The 27,081-nt window shown below is 40.9% G+C and overlaps 1 protein-coding gene across 6 annotated transcripts in view; it reads left to right on the plus strand.

Moving 5' to 3' along the window:
* Positions 1 to 27,081, plus strand: part of robo2 (roundabout, axon guidance receptor, homolog 2 (Drosophila)) — a 154,019-nt gene that overhangs the window by 84,599 nt on the left and 42,339 nt on the right. For all 6 annotated transcript variants that reach the window (XM_039622653.1, XM_039622657.1, XM_039622655.1 and 3 more), the window contains 5 exons: positions 9,581 to 9,738; positions 10,012 to 10,132; positions 10,605 to 10,743; positions 21,939 to 22,075; positions 23,291 to 23,302. In XM_039622653.1, the coding sequence (XP_039478587.1) occupies positions 9,581 to 9,738; positions 10,012 to 10,132; positions 10,605 to 10,743; positions 21,939 to 22,075; positions 23,291 to 23,302 (567 nt within the window). The remainder of the gene's footprint in view (positions 1 to 9,580; positions 9,739 to 10,011; positions 10,133 to 10,604; positions 10,744 to 21,938; positions 22,076 to 23,290; positions 23,303 to 27,081) is intronic.

The following is a 27,081-nucleotide window of genomic DNA, read 5'->3' on the forward strand; positions in this document are numbered from 1 at the left end:
CAGCAGCTCTTGGTTAATAGCATTGTGGGCCTATTGCTGGTCACAAACTGGATTCTCCTGTGTGGTCACATCTCTATAAAAAATGGGGACTGTAAAGATAAAGAGCACTGCATGGATGAAAGTGGAAATGCATGTCCATGCACGCCCACACAAACACACACACAGTATCTTTTCACTGCTCTGTCTGTGCTGAAGAATCTTTGCCCTGGAGAGTTCTGGGATCACTGTGCTGTGCTGCTGTTGAGCCACTGTCTTGTCCTTGTAGGTCACTGGTGCCCTCCAACGATATCTTATCTCATCTGCAGTGCAGTCGATACTGTTGACAGAACTCCAAATAGCTTCTGATTAGAAGTTCCCTCATTAGCTTTGTTTCTTTGCCTAAATAATTAACCCCACATTCCCAGCCTACAGAGATGTTTATGGTACCAGCGTGGTATGAAGCAGTGCGGTTTCATCTCCCTTTTGATGGAGGAGAGAAATGGAGAGGCTGAGGAAAGGGAGGGTTGAGGGATAGAATGGGAATGGTTTAGACACACTGCTCTGCACTGATCCTGAGCATGGCAGCCAGTGGTGTGTTTCAGATTGTTTTCCATTTGCATGATAATATGAGCATGGATTGACTCACACACAAACACACACACACATTCACACACACACACACACACACACACATAAATGCACACCCGGGTTATTACATACAGACTGCTGCTTTATACAGGGCAGATTACCTGAGTGAGCATCCTTGGTTTTACTCCATGCCCTGAAATGAATGAAATTCTCACCATTAGCACACAGGTTACATAAGCTCAGTGCACAGGTATATCCAGCTGCACTAATGCTGTAAGCTGATTACAGATGGAATTAAGACAATTACTTCTCTGTACAACAATTAATGTGCCTGAGACAGTGGAAAAAAAACTAAACTAAACTGTGATATGGATCGTCTCAAAAATCCACAAAATAACACCAGAGAAGCTGTAACTTTATAAATCCTTTAAATGCTCCACTAAGCTGGTTAATGTCAAACATCTAAGCATTTTTCATGCATTTATAAATGCAATTTCAGATTGCATTCATATGCAATTACATGTCAAGCATAAACATGTCAATTATTATGTGTGTTTCTTGTTGTGTGGTATTTTTAAATGTCTTTTCATGTCTTTGACTTCAAAAACATGAGACAGTTTGTCTTTTTGTTTTTTGCCATACTCAACAAACATGTGAATGTGTTAATGTGAAGAAATGTATACCAATGTGTAATAGGATGTAAAGGCATAAGGTGATGTTTTTTATATCCAAAAACCAGAAAACAAAACATATACAGGCCCTGACTAATCGTCAAGAACAAAGTGAGACTGTGACCTTATTTTACATTGGAGTCTTTGGTGCCCACTTATTAAATTCTTTTAAAATCTTCGCTGTATGATATAAACAGCTGCTTGACTAGTTGGTCTTATGTCCTCAAGGTGTTAATTCTGGTTTTATCTCAGGAACTTCAAGAGAATGTGCATGAGAGCAATTTCTGCCATTTCAGTGAATTATAGAGTGATCATGCTGTTATTAGTGCTGTTGGTGCATAACTCTGCTGCGTGCAGGGCAACTGCTTTCCATACAAACTGACAGACTCTGCAGCACAGACACTTCAAATTGCAATTTGTATATGTATGAGTATGTGGTACTTAGGTGAGGCTAATGTAGCAGTGATTTGCTGAGCAGGCAGAGGCACTGCTACAATTTATTCCAAGTATTTAGATGTTATGTGCAGCATTCAATCATGCTTCAGCAGACACACATAAAACGTATTGGGGATAATAGTTGCGCTGGTTGTACAGAGGGGAGTTTTCGAATGCGCTGCCTAAGTGGTGAATCGCTTTACCCCCTCAGTCATAAACAGCGTACACATATATACAGTGGAACATGGAAATGATTAAAAAAAATACCTGCCCATGGATGAGGCTGTTGTAAAGGTCATCTCTGTATCCAGTTTAATTTTTGCTCTCCCTCAAGAGTTAAGATCTATAAAGCGATCAATAAATCTCTTTAAATGTCTCTGCATCCAGGCTGTGCGTGTGATTTAACACCCTGCCTCTTCTGCTTTCTGTTCACCTCACTGACAGACCTCAGCCTTCCTCTGCTCACAAATCTAACTGTATCACCTCCTGCCCGATCCATCCACATAGAAAATGGTCAGACCTTTACATTTGATGGATAACAGAACTGGTTCAAAGTCCTCTGGAAGGTTCTGATTCAGAACCATCAGATGATTCCTGATACAGAAAATGTGTCACCTGTGATCTACAGTGGGGAACAAAGTGTCCTTAGGTGTGGGATTCTTACTTTCAGGGAGTATTGATTGAAGGACAGATGATCTGAAGAGGCCATTAGGAGGATTGAGGAGGGGAGAAAAGGCAAGGGAAGACTGTGATGAACATGCACCCCTCTAATCATTATGCCGCGTACAACACTGCCTACAGCATCAACCTTACATGCCGATCTATACACAGTAAAGTGGAATTATTTCAGAAGTTACAGCAGCACTGTGAGTGTTCTGTTCAGTTCATTTAGATTCTTGTTTGTAGCCATTTGCTGCTACCATGTTGCAGGGCTGGCTCTGCATCTGCACCAATACACACATGACTGCACACCACTGATGGGTGGGGCTCTGTCACAATGAGCACAAGGAGACACAATAATGGCATACATGCACAAACACACCAAATTTTTTACAATGTCTCCTAGTATCTTCTTAGTCCAGGATGTAGACTGGTGTCAAGGGAGGACAGCTGAGTATAGTAAACTGGGCTATCTACAGCTGTTGCAAACGCCTCCTTTCCTCCTCCAGCTTGTCCTGCACAATGTTATGAAGCACACTTGCACTTGGGGCTCATCAGGCCAAGCTAGATAAAAGCTGCTCAACTCCAGCAGAGAGCTTAATTAAAACGGGGCTGCCATCGCAGAGTGACACCTTTTACAAGCTCCTAACGGCGCTCTGCTCGCCGTTACTGCCAATCCAATTATAGAGCAAAACAATAAAATAGACACACGAGGAGCTGCAGCAAACAGGCTGGCATAAAGAGAAAGACAGGGATGCTGTTAAAGGTTTTATAAAGATTTGCAGAGTGGACATAGGTCTAGACTCCAGAGGTTTCCTTTTTCACCAGAGATGCCGATGTAAGTATATGCCACACTGGATAAGAAACTACTTCCGTGTGTGTTTCTGTGTGCATGTGCACACAGTGTCTAAGGTAGTCTTGCACTGTTCTTTCAGCAGGGACACAGTTCAGCAGCTTCCTGGGATTATATTTCCCTGTGGAAGGACACTACCTCAATGTCATCAGGCCAGAACTTACAGAGATGCACACACAGCACCATTATCATTGCACAGTACCCACAAACAGCATATCAGATGTTCATTTTTTTCTGGGCCAGCAATGGAGCTACTCTTTCGGCTTGACAGCGTGTCACAGCTGGACTTGTGACATCTGTTACACTTGAACAGCTACATGGAAAAAAAACTGTGGGGGGTAATACATATTAACTCTAACCCTGCAGGTGAGAGGGGGTGATGGTGAGGATAAAATGTAATAAGATATTTGGTAGTATAGAAGGAGAAGATGACAGACAAAAGATGTATGAATTTTAGTATTAGAGCCTGAGCGAACCTGGAATTCAATTTGTATACTGGGCACCTTGTTTTAGCGAATTGTATCCCTGATAAGAGCTAATGCAGTCAGTTTCAGCTAGTGATTGGGAGCCGCTTAACTAAGTTTGCTTTTCCAATTGTTTCAAAATCCAACTTATGACTCACTCCATGTCATATATACCGAGATAGGGCTGATGCAATAGGAGACTGATTTCTCCTGGAGGAAACATTAACAGGGGCATTTGCCTGCTGCAGTACTTCCTCTCTTCCTTTTTAGCTTCTCACTTTACTTCCTCTCTACTCTTGCTTTACCCGATGCAGGAAGCAGACCCACCTGCTCAATCATGATGCCTCACTACCTCTGTCCGTGCTGTCTCTTTGCTGGAATTGGCAGAAAATCAATCCCACTCTCATCTCCAAACCCCCCACCCTTCATCGCGTTCCTCCTTCACGTCTCACTCCCCCTTCTGGCTGCAAAGTGTCCATTCTGGACTGAGCACAACCATCAGCACAACATCATGCCTTATCAGAGCAGGCACAAAGGCCCATGGGCACATTGTTCATCAGTATCAGCCAGCTCCAGTTTCAGCACACTGCCTGCATCTGCCAAGCCTCCCAAACACAGTCATGACCATAAACAAGACAACAGACTGAAAACTGGAGTGGCCACCAAAATCATTTTGGGGCAAAATGCATCTTTAATTGTAGTGCCTGTTAATTACGGAGTGCTATGAGAATGGAAAAAGATAGAGATGAGGATATAGCCCATCATCATTTATTATGTAAATGTATTCCATTTTAGACACAATTAAGTGATTAGAAGGCTGTCGCTCTCTGCTCTTTCTTCTCCTTGTCCTCACTTGTCTTTTTCTTTGCTTTTCAGCATATTACTGTAATGAAGCCATTACTTCTTCAAGTGAATTTTAATGAGTTTTTAAATAACATTTTAATGAGCTATACATTACCATAAAGCATGGATTAGGCTAAATTGAATTTTGTGTGTGTGCGAGCGTGTGTGTGTGTTAGTATTGTTAAGGAAAGAGGTTCATTAAGAGTTAATTATATTGTTTCTCAGGAGCCACACCACAGATTTTTCTTGGCCTCAGATTTGCCCACTGTCCTCTTACTGTCATTACTGTGCTGCTCAGGGGCTTGTTAGGCCAAATTAGGGGTGCTGTTTGAAAAATTAGCTTTGAATGGGACTGCTGTTTAAATAAAGATATTTGTTTCGGCTTATCTACTTAATCAGAGGTCGAAGCTCCATATGAGGCATGAGTGTGATGGAATGCACCCTCTTCATTTACATTCAGCCCCATCTATTTAGTCCCTTTGTACTCCTCACCACCTCTTCAGTTTGACCTTGATCAGGCATCCTCTCGTTATCCCCTGTTGTGTTGTGTTATGTTCATTCTTTTTTTCTCAGTGCTCTCACCAGGGCACAGGAGCACTGTCTCTTTTATTCCCTCCGAGGCTCTATTAAAGATCCACATTTCATACGGTATCACCACCTGTGATTTCCCCAACTATAATATCACTGGCAGCCATATGAGTCTCTTTACTTTCACTATTTTCCATATTCTGCGAATCTTATCTGCGAAAGTGACAGTGTTATTTACAATCCCTTAGCACAGGATTTGCAGATAGGGAGAATGGTGGTGATCATATCAGACTTGGCCATGGTCTGTGGAGGATGACTGGGTGTGAATGTATACGGCTTCATCTGCAGAACCTCATCTGCAGTCAGTGCAAAGAGAGAGCACTGACAAGCCAGTGAAAGTGAGTGTAGGGGGCAAGATGCAATTCATTGGACAACACTGGGATTGGAAAAAAATGATTAACGGAGAACGCAGCAGAATGACCCCTGATGATGGAGAGAATAAGGCAGACAGAGAGATGGATATTATTTGTGCTAATGATGAGAGTCTCTATCAAGCTCTCAAAGGAGGCACAGCCTTGGGCATGGCCAGACAGTCATATTTTCGCAGCTGTTTCTGTGGTCTGACCTGCAGCCCCTCAGTGGAGGGATATAGGGGATATGTGTGAACCTGCTGCTTGCCTGCCTGCTGAGGGGGTAATTTCTGCATCTGGATGAGGGGCAAAGGTTAGCTCTGGCCGGTGGGAGGGCAAATGAGCGAGTCAAACCTGGAGAAAAAGCTTGCATCCAGACAAATGGAGCATATCTCCTTTCAGTGTGGTATAATATAGTGTGGCATTATCCTTCTCCTGCCTTCAGCATCAACAGCAATACAAAACATCAGTGACAGTACATACAGTAGATTTGCTTTGTCAAGTGAGATATATATTGTCTATCTTCTCTAAGGGTGGGATTGAAAATGGTGGCATTGTAATAGCACTCTACCAGATGAACCGCAAAAACCACTCAAATGAAATGATATTATAGCTTGGAGCTACCTCTCTACAGCTCTCCTAGTTTGTGTGTGCATGGTTTATTTTCTAATCAGAGTGTGGGTAGAAGGTGCTGGGGTGTGGCCCCAGGCTTCTAACTGTTGTAATCTCACTGTGTGTTTCTGAGCCTCTGACCCAAGAGAATATCTGTGAAATCACGGAGGGTCTGTTCTACCATTAATGGGGAGGGAAGAGTAATAACAAGCACACAAACATACACAAATATTCATATTTGCAGTATCACAAAGAGATATGAAAGCCTGCGGCTTTTAAGACTGCTTCACAGTTTGTCAGGGTTGGTGTGTAGTTGTTTGTGTATGTGGGGAGCATCTATCAAGGTGATGTGAATGTCAGAAATAGGTCTTAGACGTCTGTGGTGTTGTGGCAGTGAGCACAACCTTTGTGAACCAAACCGAGGTGCGCTCCTGTAGGTGAATGTTTGTCAGCACTTATCTCGGTATGCAGGCTGGACGCTTCAGTCAAGGCTCCCCACTAATCTTTCTGACAAGCAGTGTCACCCTCCAGTGACTAATATCTTAGGTGGAAGAAGAGGGGGCACTGCACAAAATATTTCCCCTCATGCTGTCCTTGCCCTGCCACCCCTGTGCTATGATGCTTGTTGTGTGAGCTGTCATCTATCTGCGTCCAGCTGATTTTTGTGTGCTGAGTCTATCTTAGCTAAAAACACGCCCGCATATAGACCTTTCTAATGGTTGCTGGCATCGGCCTCTCCTGCCAATGTAGCACAGTCTGGCTTACAAAGTAGCTGTGTGGGTGTCTCCTTTGTGTTTTTGTGTTGGCAAAGACCTCCACTCTCAACCCGTTGGCTGTTTCACAGCACAAGTTGCAACCTGACTCCCTCCCCTTTAAGTTGGAGGTGTTGAAACCGTGCCAGCTGAAAGAGCTGCAAATTTGCCATGCTTTGCCCCCTGCCTGATGCTCTTTCATTCAAATCAACCCACTCCTCTGATATTTAGGAAAAAAATAAATAAATAACACACGAGCGGGAAAGGCATATTAATATTTTTCAGACATGGGTTCTTTTTACCCTGCAGCCAGATCGACAGATGTAGCACTAGTCAACAGAGGGAAGGGAATGTAAAAATATATAAATATTAATAAGCAAGTAAGCGAGCGAGCAGAGTTTGTGGCTTCCTGGTACTTCATGGGAGGTGAGGTTTTTCGGCTGAAGAAGAGCTGAATGTTTCAGGGGAAGAGAAAGGTAATTACTTCACGTCTGTTGGCTGATTCAGGCCTGAATGCCTACAGGGCCTCAGAGTTGGAGCAAAAGTTCAGCTTCTAACGGATACATGCAGACCCACTAAATTATACACACATATCAGATGCATCACACATGGATTAACAGACAGGCCAGTCGATGTTAAGGTGCTAATATAAAATCATTCCCTCACAGTAGCAAGCATTGTTCCACCCATTGCATTGCCTCTGGGCAAATGAAGCCATGGTAGATATACAGGCTGAAATTGTAATAAAGGAGGGCAAATGTTAAACTGAGAGGATGAAAATCTGAGCTGTAGGTGTTTTTTAACTGTGGGCTGATGACCTTGATGACTGTAGTTAGGATTAGATAGTTTACTAAAGTGTATTTGGGTTGGCCCATCCTCTCATTTACTTAGTAAATGTGTCTGGTGAGTATTTTCTTGGTATCAGCAAGCCCCGAACCTGCACACAAAGCATAATCCTCTCGCCAGTGACATGTCTGTTTATTTGCTCCTAGCTGTTTGTAACCTAATGTTTATCCTGCCTGCAACAAGTGCGTGTGTGTATATCTGTTGTTCTTTGTTTGCTGGAGTGTGTGACTACTCTGTTGTTATTTATTTATTTTTCCATTTCTATTCATCGCATATTTATTTAGATTGCAGTGCAGCGATGCATTTACTGTGACGTACTGTGCCGTATTAGATTAGATTAGATACCGTGGCACAAGCACCGTAATGATGCACCTAATGCGTGTTTCTTTTGTCACTGTTCTGTTTCAAAGGAAATTGATTCTGACAAAATCCCATGGGTGCTATCAGCAATGAATGGAAAGGAGCAATTAAATCCAATGTGATCTTGAAAACAACAGCCTATGTATGGTCCAAACCAGACTATGATTTTAAACAGCAGGGCATCTGTTTGTAATGCAAATACAGAGAGCCCATTGGTGGTGGCTGTTCTACCCACACTGGTTAGGGGGTCCGGCACACTGGAGCTGGCTAATTACCTTAGCTTTTTAGATTAGAGGCCAGCCCTGCATAAGAGAGAGAAAATCTCTATCTCTGCCTACTCTGTATTCTCTCTTATTACCCCTGTGTAAAGGTTTCATTTGAATTCATGTCACACTAAAGTCCCACTCTATACCCCTGTGCATCCCCAGGATAATTGGGTTGAAAGCTTCCTCTCTTCCTCCACTCTCCTTCCCCTTGGTCTAAATAAATAAATAAGAAGACAATAGCTTTGTGGCTTTCTGTAGAGAGGGTAAGAAAAGTGAATGAAGAGATGAGAGAAGCCTGGAGTGCAGGGACCAGTTATCCCCTCTTATAATCCTGGCGCTCCCTGCCATTGTCCCTTGTGCCACATGGAATTTACATAAGGACCTGTGGTGCTGCCCTTAATTTAGCCCTCCTGAAGTATCTTCAAATATCTCCCAACAAGCTCAGTGCTTTCATCAGCAAGCTCAGTCAGTCATCAGAGGGATCGTGTCCCTCACCGCTGCACTGATAGTTACACTGCTGATACCAAACTTCCTAAAGTGCTACTCCAATTTATTGGATTTATTAAAGACTAAATAGGGAAAAAATAGTTTCATTTCATGCATCAGGGAAGCCCCAGTCTAAGCTATTTTTGAGTACATTAGGTCTATGTTATTTTCATTCATTCATACGGTAGGTGTGTGTTCTGAATATATCAGTGACTCAGGGTTTAGTTTCTCACAGTTAGTTTGGCATGATTGTGCTTTCATGTTTGTACTTCTGTGCTCCTTGGTGTGTTTCACTGTGACAGCGACTCCCCTCGTTTGTTAATGAGCTGCTGTTGTGTGTTTCGCTGAACACTTTAGAGGGGGAGAGGCTATCCCCGCTATGGCGGGCCTACCTGAGGGTGATTAGATGCAAGGCCACAGTTGTTCAATAGACCACCCACTGTTTTTGTGTGTTAGCACATATGTGGCTGTGTGTAAGAGTACATGCCGGAGTGAAGCGCTGTTGCACCCCTGTGAGCTCTCACAAGTGAGTGACACCAGGCTTTAGGGCATTCTGACTCTGTTTGTTCTGCTCCCTCCACAGGGACCTCCATTAGCTCCAATTAGCTTTCACTTGTGCTCTCCCAGTCAGATGAAGCTGTGCATCCCATTTAAATAGCCTAGATAACCGATGCATACACTCACACTATGTTGTGCAATTAACATAATACGCAGAAAGGGAATTTTCAGAATGGTAAGCTGGATTTTATTCAGGCAATAAAATCCAGCCAAACCGTATCTACTAACACTGTACTCTTACTCAATTGGCTGCTCTATTTTTCCCTCAGTGCTGAGAGATGACTTTCGACAAAACCCTACGGATGTAGTGGTGGCAGCAGGAGAGCCAGCAATCCTTGAGTGTGTCCCTCCCAGAGGGCATCCTGAACCCACCATCTACTGGAAGAAGGACAAAATTCGAATTGACGATAAGGATGACAGGATCACTGTGAGTATCGTAGCTATTTATTTTAATAACGGGACAAAATAAGAAGAACTATTATCAGTGTCTACTGTGAATGTTGCTATTAGTGTCTGGGAACACAGGAAAGAGCTTTTGCTTCTGGAAATGTCTGCCACTGAGCACAGTTGGCTGGGTATTCATGTGTTTGAAGCCAGTGAGGGGGAAAAATGCTGCTTTTGTGTTGTCAAATGATTTGACAAGGACAGAATTTAGATGTGTAAAATGTACATTTTACATTTATTTCTTTTATTTTTTTAGATTCGAGGAGGGAAACTAATGATTTCCAACACAAGAAAGAGTGATGCAGGCATGTACATCTGTGTGGGTACCAACATGGTCGGCGAAAGGGACAGCGAGACAGCACAAGTCACTGTATTTGGTAAGGATTGCTTCTTCAGGCCTCCTGAAGAGTATCTTCTCAGTTATTTGGCAGAGTGACATCCATCCATGTTACTGCATACTCCTGAATAGAAATACATTGAAGCCAAGTTTTCTCAAAGTTTAATAACAGTGTTTTTTTGCTACACTCTCCCATCTGAGTTGCATGCAATCTGGAGCACATTTTTGCGTTGGCCATTAAGCTGTCATGAGGTTATAAAGAGCCAGAGTGAACGGTAATAAATAGGTTAGTTCAATAAACGCCAGTTCTTATATTTCCAAATAGGTTACAGGTCCATTTAGTGCACTATTGCTGTATATTTGTGCCTCATGGAGGAACAGAAATATCAGATAATGAAAAAAATATGAGTAATTAGAGGGATAATTATGTCGGAACTGGGCAATGTGAGAAATAAAGCAAAGCCAAATCCTAACATAATGAAATTGTGCTTTTTTTTGTGCCCATGCTGCAGAGAGACCAACCTTCCTCCGGAGGCCAATCAACCAGGTGGTCCTGGAAGAGGAAACAGTAGAGTTCCGCTGCCAGGTGCAAGGAGACCCCCAACCCAATGTACGCTGGAGGAAAGATGACATTGATGTTCCTCGTGGGAGGTATGTACTTTTACCGGAATATTCTCCAAATGGCAGTGCTTTAAGTAATGAGATGAATATAAGCAAGCAGTTTAAATTGCATGTGTGTGTGTGTGTCTGTCTAAATGCCAGCTTATGTGTTAAGTTCTAATGTGACAGACTGCACTTACTGCAAAGGAGCTGTGAAGGCACTAGTGTCAGTCTAAGTGATTGTTTCAAACTAATGATAACTCACACTGCCAGCCCTCACCTGGTGTGGCTGCCAGGGAGCAATAAATACCCCTATTAGGCTGTACACAATGCACATTAACCATTCTGAGGAAAAAAAAAAACATTCTACCTGTCGATGCCAAAAAAGTCCGGCAGTGTCTCATGTCATGGACGAGGTCTGCATGAAGACAAACAGATACGGAGCTAAACAATTAAATCTGACTGACAGGTAAGTGGGCACGGGAGGCTGAAATGTAGACATTTAGAGAAGCAGAAAAAAAAATCTGCCAGGTTGTATAACAGACAGGTAGAGACAGAGACCGATAGAATGACAGGAGATACAAAGAGACAGAGTATAGCAGCTGACGTGACCCTCAAGTGTCTATGTACAGGTGCAGCTGTTCAGGGGAATTCTTGGCATAGACACCAGAAACCTGGAAGATAATCACTACCTTCTATACACGTTTAACCCTGTTCAGTTTCTGTATCATCAGAAACATGATGCACATGTTTACTCACACTTGCAGAAATAGAAACTGATGTAAGGAAAAAGCAATAAAAGTCTACAATTTGGAGAGAAACTCTAGCCCCACTCCCAACTTTAGACTATCTGACTTCCTGTAAAAAGCCACTGACGATATAGTGATACTGTTCTTTCTGGGTCCTGCGTGTCGGCCTGTTTCTTCCCATGAGTCACTTGACTTACAGTCAAAAGCAGTGTCATTGTTAGAAGTGGACTTCAAAGAGACCGGTATACTGTCCCCAGCCAGCAGGCAAGTCACACACTGCTTGGATCACCTCATAACACGTACACACAGTGGACCTGACTTCTCTCAAGGCTAGCTGCAGAGCTGAGCGTAGGCGGGTTGTTTGTGTCTGATAAGGATTTGGTTCACTGGGCAGTGGGACATGAGCTCTGTGCCAAAGCAAACACATAAAAGTATTTCACTCATGTCTTTGATAGGGAGTTGGCTCTGGAAATGAGTTCATTTTGTACACTAATTAACAGATTTATAACGGAGTAGGATGAGTGTCATGTGCCTGCGTCCTTGCTAACTGTTCCATCCCTTTGAAGTTTGGCCTTATTTGGATACGATGCGCATGAAAAAGATACTGCCAAAATTAATAAGAGATAAATATTGCAGTGTTACTAATTACAATGTGGGAACGGTTGTTTTTTCTTGCTATATTTAATTCTCCCAGTTTTGCTTTGAAGCAAAAAAACAACCGTGAAGACAGACAATATTTTAATTCTGACATTTTCTTCTGCCTTTGTTGCCGGCCAAAAAGAAGACTGCATTGTATATTGTAAAGTGACGATCTGTTCCTGCTTTCTCTGCTGCTTATCTTCACTTAATAAACATCAAACAGAACTCCTTCTTTTCTAATTAACAGAAGAATGGTTAACATTCTCACTCAAGACTAGTGCCTAGTTTGCCTTTGGGCCACTCCAGCTGTATCAGTATCGGTCTCCGTCACAGGAATGTAGATGACTAAGGATCAAGTAGTTCTATATGCAGTGGGAAGTGGTCTTTGATTGCTCTTTAACCGAAAAGGTTACAGTGTCCTTATTATGATGATAAGCTGTAGAAAGAGGGAGACTTAGCAAGGCCCGTCCTCTTTACCATCAAATTGTTTTAACTTTGCTGTTCCCTTTATGTACCTGCATCTCTATGTGGATATCTGTGTGTGCTACTTTTATACTAGGAAGAAGGGAAATGGAGCTTCAGCTGAGTAAACAGGTTGTTAATATGCTCAGTGGCTCCAGCAGCCTCCCAGGCAGCCACACACGCACACACACACATTGGCACATAGACATAAAGCATGCCAGGATGGCGCTGGCTTCGGTCTCTCTGTGGGATAGAAAAGAAGATAGAGACAGAATGGTTTCAATTAGAGGACAAAGACAAATGTGTTGCTCGTTTACCACTGTTTGGGCATTTTACTGTGTTTGCAATAGAAAAATAAATAATTAATCACCAAACAGCTACATCTACTCTGGGATACTAGTCAACAGCCCTTGATAGTGCAGTGTAATGAAATAGGTCAAATTTTCTGTTGTCGTTTCATTATACAGTATGATACCGAAACCCATGCAATCTCCAAGTGAAACCTTTTAAATTACAGTCTGGCATATGTCAGAGGAAATAGCCTGAAACTGTAAATTTAAAGGTCAGAGGACAACAGCTGCAGTATAATGATAAAGAATCCAGATATTCCTTTATCTTTTAACATTTACACTGAGTCTTGACCTTATTCTAAGTAAGATGAGAATTAGGTAAATTTCCACACTTGCTATCTTTGGACTATTTTTTATTTTTTGCCAGAAAGCCCAGCTCAGATAGAACAGATATTCCAGATGGACACACAGTTGCACCAATCCTTCTCCCCTGAATGCCAGAGGAGAACCATGATCTGTAAGATGATAGAGTTAAATACATTACATGTGTTCACCACACATTAAATTACTTATAGGATGGTACTCTAGCCAAAAAAAAAACAATTAGCTGTAGCTAAAATGAGATCAGCCGATCTTTCTCTAGTAATGTTTTTCCTTTTGTTCTTTATCATCTGGTCTCCCAGACAAGACTGGATTTTGCTGTCAGGTCAGAAAAAAAGAAACACTTCCAACTCCTCTATTGTTACACAGAAATTCAAACAGTGTGCTGAGCTAATTAAACTAAATTTCAAGGAGTCTCTTAGGACAGGACCTAAATTATGAGCAAACCATTAGGTGTGCTGAAAAACAGTGGGTAATGGGGACTTTAATTATTACCAGCATAGGCGAAGAAAATTCACTTAGATGTGCTCCAGGTGGGATTAAAACCACTGACCAGTACATGTAATATTAAAATTATCCAACTTCCTCTTTTTAAATGTGGTTCAAATGGAACTTTTTTTTTCTTCTGCTCAACACAAAGCACTTAAGATTCAGTTCAGATGGAAAAGCAGCATGTCCTCTCCAGGAAAAACCTCTTGCAGATGTCTTCAAGCAGCTGGATTTCTGTACCTAAAATCCACACAGTAGTAAAGTCACCCATAATTTGTCAGAACTGACATCATTCTTATACATTTGTTTACGCTTACGCAGTTCTTTCCAATTATAAAAATGTCTTGATGTGGATTAAATTAGTATCAGATTAATGTCCATCAGTTGGACGTTGTGGTGGAATTGTGCCAAAAGCACACAATAGCTGTTCCCACATCAGAGAGCCTGGAAATGAGTGCTGGCGAGCTTCATGTTTCAAAACAGAAAGGATTCTATTCTAGCACAGTCTATGAACCCCAGTGAAAAGACTTGGGCAGTGTGTATTATCTCCCGCTGCCTACTAGCAAAGTGTGTGGTCCATGTCTTTCCCTCCTTCGGTATAGCTCTCGCTCTTCATTTGCTTTGGAACCTTGTGCCCTCTCCTGTGCCTTATCAGAGCCCCTTTGGTCCTGCAATCCATCTGTATTCAGGGCATCTTTCCCTGTTGACCTCCACAGCACAGCCCCTGCAACATTCAGCAGAAACGCCTTTCTTTCTGACTCAATTCCTTCGTGGTGTGTTCATGTGTGGGGGTTCGTGTATGATAGAGATGTGTGGGTCATTCTTTTTGAGAGAGCTGTTAAAGCTAGTGTGACAGGAGTGCCTGTGTTATGCTGACCACCCAATTTCAGTGATTTCTCACCTCTGCAACTCAGCAGAATGAAAAGATGACAAGCTATGGTTCCTGTCTCCATTACTTGCCTTGATATATAAGTGGATACATCTAGTATTTATGAGTGGGTCTGTAAGGGGGTGGGTGAATGAAATATTATTCATTTGTTCAGGTGTATTTTCTTTCAGATTTCTTAACACTAACTGTGTCACCAACTAAGCAAGCTAAATAGATAACTGACTAATAGTTTGTAACAAGAATATGACATTGTTATGCATTATTAAGAACATCTACTGGTAAGCCACCGTAAATATGCCATCATATATCAAAAAAGGCTTCCAGGCATTGGTTAGCGAGGTCCAGTTTTATGTTTTTTCCATTAAAGCCATAGTGCCTGCTTTAAATAAAGTTTGAACTGCTTGCTAAGGCAATGGGGAGAAGAACTATTCGAAAAAAAATAATAATGGTAAAAGGGTAATTTTTTTCCCACTAAACTGCCAACCTAATCATAAATTTTGGAATCTTGCTTAACCGTTGTGTGATTAAAGTTGGACATGGTGATGAATGTTAGTTGGACTGTTGTGAAGGCCCTTATCCTGCTAACACAAGAGGTGTGCCAGGGACCAAGGATTGGAGTTCTGGCTCAGGGCCTTAGTGAAGCAAGATGAGAAGCAATAGTGGTTAATTGATTCCCTCTTATGGGTGACGAGGCTTGGACAGGTATACTCCGGTTGCTTTGATCAGCATGAGGTAAAGTAGCAGTCAGATGGTGTAAAACTGGATCAGACTGTCAGAGCGAAATGGAGCAGAGAGGAGACTGTGTGTTAGAGCAGTGAGGCCAGAGAGCAAGCTGGAATTAGTCCTTTACTGTATCTGGAGTCTGACTCATGTGCTTAGAGTTGGCACACAACCCCTCTCCCTCCTCACAGTCCCCTTCACATGCACTCGCAGAGGTGAGGCAGATAAGATCCTCTCCTGTTGAATCATTTTGTAGACACACTCATCCAGTCATACACACAACCAAGATAAGATTCTCTTAATGTGAGTGAATTGGCACAAGACTGAGGGTCGAACATGGGTGACTGTGTTCGTGACAGACAGTTTAAAGGCAAATCCTCTAAGATGATCTGGAGGATTTTTGAGCCGTAATCCTTTTAAATTGTGTCCAGTAAAGTTGTCATCTCTGTGCTGCTTTCTACATTCAGCAAACACATCAAGTTGACAACTGAAAAATGCCGCTTTGTTTCGCCATTTGCTTACATTCCTATCACTCCTCATCTCCCTTCACGAGTGAATGACTCTACATATGGGAGGATATGTGTTTGATGATTGTATACGCCATTCTCTGTGTGTGTGTCTGTGTATTTCTTCCATCTCTGGTTTAAAAAAAATGGAGTCCAGCAGGGTGAACTTGGCTCTCCTATCCTTTCCACAGCACTTCTTCATGTGCAATTACATTCCTCCTCTAATAGAGAACAGAACTCTCCCCAAGTTCAGTCACAATAAAGAGCTACTGTTCCCTCGCTGTGCGTACGTACGTGTGTGAGTAAGTGTGTGGGTGTGTGTGTGGCCACAACTGCCTCTTATCCGTGAGTATTTCCACTCATCTTGTCATTTAGGTTGATATCATATGGGAAGTTGATTACAGATTGATGGTACTCGTGTTCCTCTAATAAGTCATGGACGGGCCTAAGGTCCTGTTTTGAGAGTCTGACAGAGATGGGACCAAGAACAATAAGAATGTTGTCCAATATGTGCATACCTGGGTTGTCCACAAAGCAAGGGCTCAGTCAAGACTGTGGGAACCTCTCTAAGCACTTTAGCTGTTACTGTAGCGTCTTTATGGCTGATTACATTGTCTAATGTATTCATCAGTGCTCTTAATATATAAAATGAAAAGTGTAAAATCTAGCCGAAGGCATATATAATGTACTTTTGACTTTAAAAGATCACATAATTAGTAAAATGAAATAATTTGCTAGCCATGATGCTAGAGCTCAGTCTAAGGATGACTGCTGGGTAAGACCTCAGTCACACTAGTGCAAAAATAGGAGGGCAGCTTGGGAAAACCAGGGAAAACTGGTGGTTGGTGAGTGATTGCACTTCATTTTTGGGCTTTGTGGGATTGATTTTGAGTAGTTGAAGTGACCAGCTTCCAACCAACAATTTTGATTGGTCCATCACTGTCTGACTGCAGTCCCTTCTCAAACAAACTAGTGAAGGTTTCCAAATATCGTACCATCTAATACCATCTAATTCATAAACGCAGACAGATTGCCAACATGTTGTAATCACTCTGAGTAAGTTGGAGTCAGTCTAGACCAATGAGCACAACTCATCTGCACTATCAACTAATGAAATGCACAAACCCAAGTTGCTAAGGTTTGTGGTGGACAATTTACTGTAAATTGCACTAAATTTAATACAGAACAGCATGTCTTATTTTGCACACGATATGTGAGAGGGGGAGATGTTATCAGAATGAGCGTGTAATTGGCAGCACTAGAAAGCTCAAAACTGTGAGCCCAGTGCCAAAACTTTGGCTTTGTCCTGATGCTCTTTACTTAGTGCTCACTTTGAGTGTTTAGAGAGAAGCTCCACATATTCCTGCTTCACAATGAGATTGGGATATTGTTGAAACAGAGAAGAACTGAACTGTACTTATTGGAGCGTCTGAAATGCATACAGTACATAAAAATACATGTCTTCCTTTTTGTGTTTCAGGCTTTCAGTCACATTTGTAAATTTCTAAATTGGTACACAATGAAAACACATCTGCATGCCTTTTATGAGCAGTTCATGTAGGAACTCACGTGTTATTCCATGTGTTAGTGTGTTAGATTAATGTCTGAATGTAAGAGTATGTTAGGTTTAGGGTTAGTTAAATGATATATTCCCAGACTCATGCTTTCTACTTCAGACACTGGCAATCAAGCCCAACAAGACAAATGGTAAACCATGCCAGCATTAAATTCTCCATCTACTTTGCACTATTTGGGAAGCTCTACCACTTAACTTCAATATATAACATAAAATAATGTCAAAATGCAACAGCACAAAATGCTGTCGGATTAAAGAATCATTATGACACTGCAGTAGATTCCTAAAAAAAAACAAATTTGCTTTGACAAGAGATTTTTTTTTTTGCTTTACTGCAGAGAATTGTCTGCAGCGTATCACCTTTATTAATTATTATTATTATTTTTTAACACAGCTATAATTTTCCACATAAATCATCTAGTAAATTAATGTTAATTCATTTACTGAGATCAACAGCTCACTTAAAAATGAGTTTAAGCATTAATAAATATGTGAAAATTTCTCAGTTCTGTAACATACAGCATCAGTGATGCAGTGAATAATCTCACATTAACATTGATGTTTTCACTCAAGAGTGTGTGTCTTCCTCTCTATTAACCCATCACAGCAGCTGTAACATCACTTGAAAAACAACAAACCGTGTGCGTAACATTTCTTTTGAAAAGCCTTCATAGCAAGGCTTTGTAGCTGCAGGATATGTGACACCAGTGTTGGTACGTAACTCCAGTTCATTTTCTCAAAATGCAGAAAAAACAAAGCAATTTGTGTATTTAGGGACATGGTACAGTAGCGGTGATTTCATTAACACATAGACAGCTTAGGATCTGCCATTAAAAAATATTTTGTGTTCTTCTACACGTACATGCCAGCTGTTACACACAGATTCCAGGTTTATATAGTTTGTGGTAAAGCAGCTCCGGATAAATCCTGTTCTCCACCTGAGTCTCGGTTCTCAGGACTGCAACTAGTTCCCTATAGTTTTTAACAGAAGAGTTCCCCCTTATGTAATAGACATATTTCTTTGTCTTCAGCTTACTCTTATTTATCATTTATCAGCAAATTTGCGCTGCTCTTGTTAGAATGATGGTCAGTAATGAAATTAATTACCTGCATCTGTTTATTTCTAAATTTATACATCTGCCCAGTTTAGATCTGGCCCATGTTTGATGTGTGGATTCTGCCAGGTCTAGTAGTAGCACGCTGGTACAGCGCTACACGTTTGACGTAGATGCCAACATATTTGCAACAGTCTGCAACAGATTTGAGTTTCCTCACAGTTAATCATGGTATTATCAGAAACAGATTGTATTTAAATGCCAGCTTGACCCTGTTCAGTCAAAAACTGTTAGCAGACTTACTTTGTCTTATTGTCGTTTTATCACATTCTTGATGCACCAATGTGAGTTTGAAGAAACTAACTCATACAGGTGTCAGACCTGGACCCTTCATTCAAAGTGACCATTTAAAACACAAGAAGATCGTAAGTTGATTCACACTGTCACAATAATTTTAGTTGCGCAGTGCTCTCTAAACACTATTTCTCTAGTGTAGCCTAACAAATAGAAACTGTAGCTCTGAGTGTGACAACACAGAGAAAAGGGACAGATTTACCATTAACTACTGAACACTTTTGAATGTGCCAGATAATTATTAGTTATATACTAAGTAACCACTGTTGCGCCACAGACATATATGTATACAACTCCCGTACTTTAGAGATGTGTCTTTGGATCCTATAGTTAAATCTATAATGAATGTATTTTTTTAAAGTCATCTGAAAGAGTCCTACAAATAGCTGAAAGCAACAAACACAATGCCAATTGCTTTTAATGTTTTCTCAAATCTATATTCATTATTGGTGAGTCCTTCTGTGCTGACAAAACCTTTCAGAAACGATTGAGACTGGTTTGGCCAGTGTTAAAGTGTGAGAAACAAGGTGAAAGCGCATGTCATGCAAGAAGTTTGAGAGTCAGCCTCGGTTGAGAGTCGTTTTGTGTAGCTTTAATTGAAAATGGTGGAAACTATTTACTATTCACTTGCTCACCTCTCCTTGTGTTCAGGAGTTGTGTTGTTTTGCATAAGCCCTAACTTGTCCCACCACTCTTTCACCTTTTCTTCCAAGTAAGGAAATCACGTTGATCCTTACCATCCGGAGGGCAGGTGCTGGAGGATGCTTTCTCTATTAGCTTGTTTGTTTTTCATCTGACAGCAAGCTTGCCACAGAATGTGCTGCCTCATTCCTCTGGATGCCACGCACTTGGTTTCAACAATAAATGCTTTATGCACATCCCCCACTATTACCTGAACTGTACATCCCTTCTCTCTAGAACAAAGCAGTTAGTCATGACTCAGTCAAATAATCATTATGGCTCCTTAAATACATGTGTGGAGGGGTGGAACAGGCATAGTTGAGGAATTTACTTCAATAAAGCTGCCATTGAATGCTTGCTGAGGAAATGTCATAACAGCAGGTACAAAAAAAAAAAGAAAATTAGACATGGATAGACAGGATAGATTAGTTTTGCAGCTGCCAGTGAAAAACAGCCATCAGTGCACCTGATGGTTGAGCAGAGAGGTGTTTTCCACTCTCAGGGAAATGGACCATATCATACTCTTACCTTAGTCACAAAGTTCTACTGTTAAACACAGTTTGTTGTTATAGCCAAACTTCAATTGTGGTATCAAGAGTAAACGTTATCCTCCTGTCTTTTATGTAAAAAACAAACACACTTAAAAGTATAATTTCATGTTTTATTGACGATCAAAAGCCAAACTCAAAAAATGACTTTACACCTTTAACTAGTAACATCTGCAAAGCCAAAGCCTTATATGGTGTATTTCTCTGTGCTGTAAAGTTCTATTGTTATCTAAAAACCATTAAAAACACATAAAACAGTCAAACTGTTGGACTGGGTAGTATTTTTCTTCATTACAGAGAACATGACCAGTGTAGTTTGTTCAGAAACAACTCTGCTTTGGCATTTTCAATCTCTGTAGGGTTTGCTCTGTTAGGCAGACATTGCGGTTCTTTATGTGTTTTTAATAGTTGTTGGAGTGCAAGTGTGGAGCTTTATAGCACATGGGCATGTGCTATAATAAAAGAGTAATATGATGTCAGGCTTTTTCTTTAAAGCTCCTGTGTGGATTTGAAAAAGTCTAAAAATCTTTTGCAGACTTTGCAGACTTCGACAGTGGTGTTGACTTGGTTGGATCTCATGAAATTGTATTTTTTAACTCTTGGAATAATTATTTCATGATGTACTGTGAGTTATGTTATATGACAGCTAAAACTCTTTCAGGCCCTCATTCATTCTTTTTAAGAATGTACCAGATGTTGCTGATTTGCTCACTTGTAGTAGTTGCTGTCTCTCTCATTTATTATAATTCTTTTTTTTTCAGCCTAATGATGCCCTCCCTTACTGGCACAGACATTTATATGTGCCTCATGCTCAAATTGACAGTGAAAAGCTATTAAATAACAATTCAGCACATTGAATCAACTTCAGATATTATGTCTGCTTCATTTGTCATGAAATAACAAGGGAACAGGCCTCACCTGACCACAAATCTGCTTGTCAGTTAATTGTCCAGTTAATGCAGATTTTTTTGTAAAGCCTGTTTAATTAAAGCTGGAAGTCTGCACTTTAACCAGATACTGAATGTTTAATCCCTTTAATTTGAAGTCCACTGTGGCAGTATACAGAGGCAAAAACACAAAAATTGTGACTTTGTCCAACAAATTATTGAACTAACTGCACTGCATCAGGTCTACCAATGTTATTGTTTTCTGCATGCTAATCTTTTAAAATATCTGTAATCACATTCTTGTCTAATGCAGATCTAACATTAATCTGTTGAACTGATGCCTGTTTTTGGCCTCTGTGAGTGACAGACTGTGGACAGGGAAAGACTGTCAGCCTGACAGACCACCATCACACAGCACTACCACCCCTCAACTAACATACTACTTACACACTGCCAGAACAGGCACCCTCTTCAATTACAGACTGCAAAAACAAACCATACCAGCATCGCCGGCTTGTCAACTGCCATATAATTCACAAAGGTCTGCACACATCAACACAAATATTTGACTACCACAATGAAATTGGAAACAACTTTTCCCTGCTATACTTGATATATTGATTCAGTCAGTTAACATGTCTTACACTAAGAAAGTGTAGTGTCTATAAAAATCATATGGAGCTGACACACACACACACACACACACACGTATATACACACAGTTATTGAAAAACAGCTCATGAATATTGCACAGGTTTTGAGCGTTTCCAATTGAATGAATACGTCTCTGTGTACTGCCTGTCATTGTTGAATAATTGATCCTGCTCCTTGCAATAACCATTTGTCAAAACGACCAGTTTGCTTCCCTGTACCACTCCAAGAGGGAAAAACCTTTAATATCTATTGTCATACAGTTCTAAAATAAGTTTTACTTGGTTAATGTTTTATCTTTTTTTTATAGCATTTGAATTAAATGATGATCAGGCAACTTGAATATCAGTGTTATGTCTTTTTTAACAGGTATGAGATCAAGTATGACAAGGAGGACTATGTGCTGAGAGTGAAGAAGGCTTCCATTAATGACGAGGGCACATTCACCTGTGTCGCAGAAAACCGTGTGGGCAAGCTGGAGGCCTCCGCCACCCTCACAGTCAGAGGTATGAAACAGATATATATCAATTCAAACAATTAAATCAATCAGTTAAAAACACACAGAGAAACTGTTGAGCGTATTGTTCTTATTCTTCTTATATACAAAGATGAAGTTTTGGATTGGTAATTCACTGCTTACTGTCCCCATTACACAAGTGGAAATGCAGAATGCTGAGTACTATAGCTAAGAGAGATGTAGACAGTCCATGAATCTGTTTAATTATTTACATCTCCAAGTGCAGCGTCGACACACTCTGCCACCCTCCCCCTGTTGTGGTGGCCTGCAAGCCACACTGCCCTCCATGCTGTAACCACCCAGTCAGCAAAGCCATTTCACAGATTACTGGTGCACACCACACCTGGGGTTTGCAAGGTTAATAAAATCATTCTAACTGTTTTTTTTTCTATTTTCACCACTCTTCTTCCCATTAAAGTCGAGTGTTTAACGTCTCTGTGGAGCGCTTTACAGCGACACAGAGGACCAGAAGGAGGTAAAACAAGGTCTTGGTTGACTACTTGTTTTACGCTTTTGGAATCCAGATTCGTGAGAGTACCATCTAATTTTTTTTGTTTACTTCGCCATGAGTACCTATACAGGAACACAGAGGAAACATTGGGAACAACTACCAGTTCATCTATGGGGTCTACTTCTCTGTGACACTTTCAGAAGACTCATCCTTTGGATATAACCTACATGCCTGACTTTTTTTTTTGGTTCTCTTTCCTCCTCTTTCCTTTTTTTGGGTTCTGTTCATCAGCATTTATGGCAAACACATCTTTGCCTCGCTACTACAAACATACACCACCCATAGAATGGTAGATTTCATTATTGCAGAGAAGGTCCAGCAGTGTATTTGTCCCTGAGGAGCAATAATGACTGCCCACACTAAAATCTGATTGCAGTTTAAGACTTTTGACTACCAGTGGGTATTCACATCAGACGGCCTCTGTCATTCAGGGGTCTGGGAAACAGATGATGGGAGCTCATCAGCAAAACTGTCCAGTGGGCAGTGGACAAAACCTACTGGATCCTCTCTTTGTAATGCTTACACTGTGCTAGAAGTGTGTTTGCCCAACACAACATGTCATTCATTCTGATTTTGATTTCCCTTGTCTTATTTTATTATGTTCTGTTCCTTTTGTGTTGTTTTCTATGTTTGTGCGTCTGTGTCTTAATTTGTGTCTTTTGTGTATCCACTCCACCATTGTCGTGTTTCCAGCTCGCCCTGTCGGTAAGTACCCATCCTTCTGATTTGATCCCATGCTGCATGCCTTCTCCATACACCCTGTTGCATTTGACTGCTTGACAATCAGTAACCATCGCTTCAACATTCCTGTACTTGACTAACACATTTGTTGCATAAGTTGTCCCTTCTTTCAGTTATTCTTTGTACATCAAATACTTGTGAGATATTTGCAGATTTTAGAGCTATATCTCTTTTCGTTAACTGGCTCTTGTACGTACTTTAGAATTCAGAAACACTACTAAAACTTTTCTGTCTACACAGAGTCCAGATCAGATATATATTTAGACAGATACTTTTTTTTGTTCTCTCCACGCTGTGCTCTTGAGCATATCCAGTTTAAAATGAATGAATGAATAAATAAATTATGTTTTCTAGTGGGAGTTCTCAGGTTTAATTTCAGGAGTGTTAGGTAGATAGAAATTCCTTGATGCTTTACGACTTTACTAGAAATGCTTTCCTGTGGATAAACAGCTGCCATAAACTTTGCATTGTCACAAAGTTACTATTCATTTTGTATTTTTATCGCTTATACGTGAGCTCTACTGGCAGCTGATGAATATTGCGTATGTTGCTTTATTATTATAGATTAAGGCTTATGTTAGTATTGTTCCTCTAAACTGAAGGTTCTTTAGATTCTAGTCTCTATTCTTTACAGTGAAAGAGTGGGCTAGCAGTGTAATTGACTCAGACATTGTCATCTCATATGGTCCAGAATGTGTTTAACTTGCGAGTCTTGAGGCCATCTGTGGATTCTTGGATCACAGAGCTGAGATCTGTTTAGTTTTGATCAGCTTCTTTCCTCCTGAGCCCAAGAACACCGGTCTGGGAATGTCGTTTTATTTCCCTATAGATTGGTGTAGGTCAACAGAAAACCACATTTGGCACACTTCATATGTGAGATTGTTAGAGGGAGTAAGTGAAAATTGGCATCTTGAGAGAAAGACGTGCTTTTGAGAGCAGAAACGGGAAGAATGCAATAATGAGAAATATGCAGGAGGAGAAAGAAAGGGAAAAGAATGGCAGAAGTGTGTGTCAAGACAAGCTTGACTGGTAGAAAAAAAACAGACACTGCCTCAATGGCAGGACTTTGGTTGGCAAAACAGCAGTGGCGGTTCTCTGATTGTCAAACTGTCAGTTTCCAAGAAGATGGAGGAAATTACACATTCACTCTGCCTGTGGGAAGAGACAGTAATTGCTGTCAACTTTTGAATAAAATATGATTGAATGTGGGATTTTAAAGGAGGAAGAAATATTTGTGCTTGAGTGTGCTGAATGGATCGCTGTCTCTTTGTCCATTTGTTCTTTTCACCCTGACTGCTGTTTTATGCTGAGCCCTCTCCAAGCCAGGCAGATGTGACTTGTCATGAATTAAATATGGGCCCCTGATCGTGTGTTTCCTTAGGAGGGAACAGGAAGGAGCTTCTCATATGTCATTAAGGGTTTCTGAATAAAAAACAGGGCCAATGTCTGCTAGCCCTGAGCCAAGCTGTGAAACTGTCGCACGCTGACTTCCCCTTGATTTGTCGAAAGTTTTGATCTGTTCTTCTCAGTCGGACCCTGTCTACTTTTTGGTCATTCTCTTCATGACTATTTTATTCAAATATAATTTAAAGACAGAAAGAGGGATGAAAAGTTGTGAAATATGTAGAAAAGCAGTAAAGACTTAAGCCGAGCCTTTTTGTTTAAATTGCAGTTTTAACTGGAGCAAACAATCACACAACTGAGATTGGATGGATTGGATGTTTTTGGCACTTATTAGTGAATCTAACAGTTAAGCACACTTGCACATTCGGAAGCTTAACCATTAATAAAGAGATATCTTGGAGAATGCCCCCAAGATATCTGTGAGTCATGACAAAACTGGTTTCCAAACAGATTGCTTTCTTTTATTTGGTATGTTAACATCGACTGTAGATAAAAGAGTTTTTTGGGTTTTTTTGGTTTGCCTTTGGAAACAATGACTCATACCTGAAAAACAGTTCAAAGCATAAGAATTCAGGCCCATTTAACATGACTTTAAATCATAAATAGTGGGAAAAAGGAAGTAAGCATCCTTTTTTCTGCTTAAGTGTGTAAATAAGTCCATGAGAATGGCAAACAAAGAGTCATTAATGGGAATTGAGAAAGTGACAAAGGACAATGCTGGGTAGTACAGTGATAGGAGGCATTCTGTAAGGTGTGAAACCATATTTTAGTGAGTTGTTAATAATGCAGTGTGTGGTATGGAATGGAGCAGAGAATAAGAGGGAGGGAACTAAGACCTTGCCAGAGCAGGATTTAAGAGCTCTGTATCAGGCCCAGCATTGTGAGAGCCACAAGATATCCAAGCAGCAGAAGGCCAAACGGCAAAGCAGTAAATCTGTTGCCATCTGCACCATTCCCAACTGTGTGTATCTTTGACAAATACACACGCCCAAAAAGGGATTACATGATGAAACCAGCCAAATGGGAAGAGTTTGGCCCTACTGGAACCAGCTGGCTTATCAGAGAAAGGACTTAGAAGAAATCAAAAGAAACAGAAAGAGTGCAAGATGTTGCATTGCAACAATTCTTGTCAGAATTTTGCAGAAGTCTTGGTGTTTTTCATTGTGTTTCTTAAAAGAAAATGGTCCCTCTAATCCACTCTCTGTGCTTATTTGATAGTATGGCAGTGACTCAGGGCCCTTAATGTGTTGACTTTCATTATCTCTGCAGGAGCTGTGTTTCCTCTGTAAGAGTTTTTGATTTTTATCTTGGCAAACATGGCTCTTGTCAACATGACCCTCAATGACATTCACCGAAGAAACAAGTAGAGGCCCTGGGTCAGGCAGTAATTTACTCAGATAATTAAAATGCTTTCTTGCACTTGTACCGATCAAATGATAGATTATTATGACTGGATAATAAAGTTTTTCAGGTGTAAGGACACATGCTATATGCCTTTATTGTGCCGTCTATGCACTTAGATTATGTCAGCTTTTGCTTGTTAAATGTCTCATTAAAAAGCAATTGAAATATCTGTGAAACAAAGTTTGGTGTGAAATTTTCCCTCCTTCGACTGGTGTCACAGAACGGTCAGAAAGCAAAAACAGCAGCACTGCACGCCAATAGAAGTTGTATCCAGTCCTCTGTCTTCGTTATTGACCTGCATCTGTCAAGTTGTCAGTCAGAAATGTCTCACTCTGTTCGTCTAGCTGCTGATAAACGTGTGAATGTTAACTGAGAAAGCTTCACAGTACAGTTTCAGACTTTGATAGCTTTTCAAGTGGTAGCTTGTTGTGTGGTAAACACAAGTAGTCTTTTCTTTCTCTCACTCACTTTTGATACAGCTTTGATCAGAAGTTGTATCAAGCTGCTCACAATCTTGACTTTTATATGAGATGCATTCTGATGCAGAGTAAACCCTCCATATGGAAAGTCAGACACAATTAACCCTGTCTATTCCTGTTATAGTTTTCGATGTTTCCAGGGCATGGGTGTGCCTATGTGTTGTCTCAGATCTAAATCCCTTTGTGACTGAGACGCTTCCTTGTGTGAATGCCACTGTGACTGTCATTCATTCAGCTTCAGTCTCACCTGGATGAATGGCCAGCGTTGTTACCATGGCAGTGAGAGTCATGATAGTCACTGGTGTTCAGAGCAAAAGACAGATATGATGCTGCATGGACGCTCTGTACAGCACTCCCATTTTGATTTGACCATGTGATATATTGCTTGTTTTTGCTTGAAGTCCTTAAGCCTTCATGTTCGGCTTCACTATGCACCGCAGGTCCTCTAACACTGTT

The sequence above is a fragment of the Oreochromis aureus genome, linkage group 14, assembly GCF_013358895.1.
Source record: "Oreochromis aureus strain Israel breed Guangdong linkage group 14, ZZ_aureus, whole genome shotgun sequence".
NCBI classification, from domain to species: Eukaryota; Metazoa; Chordata; class Actinopteri; order Cichliformes; family Cichlidae; genus Oreochromis; species Oreochromis aureus.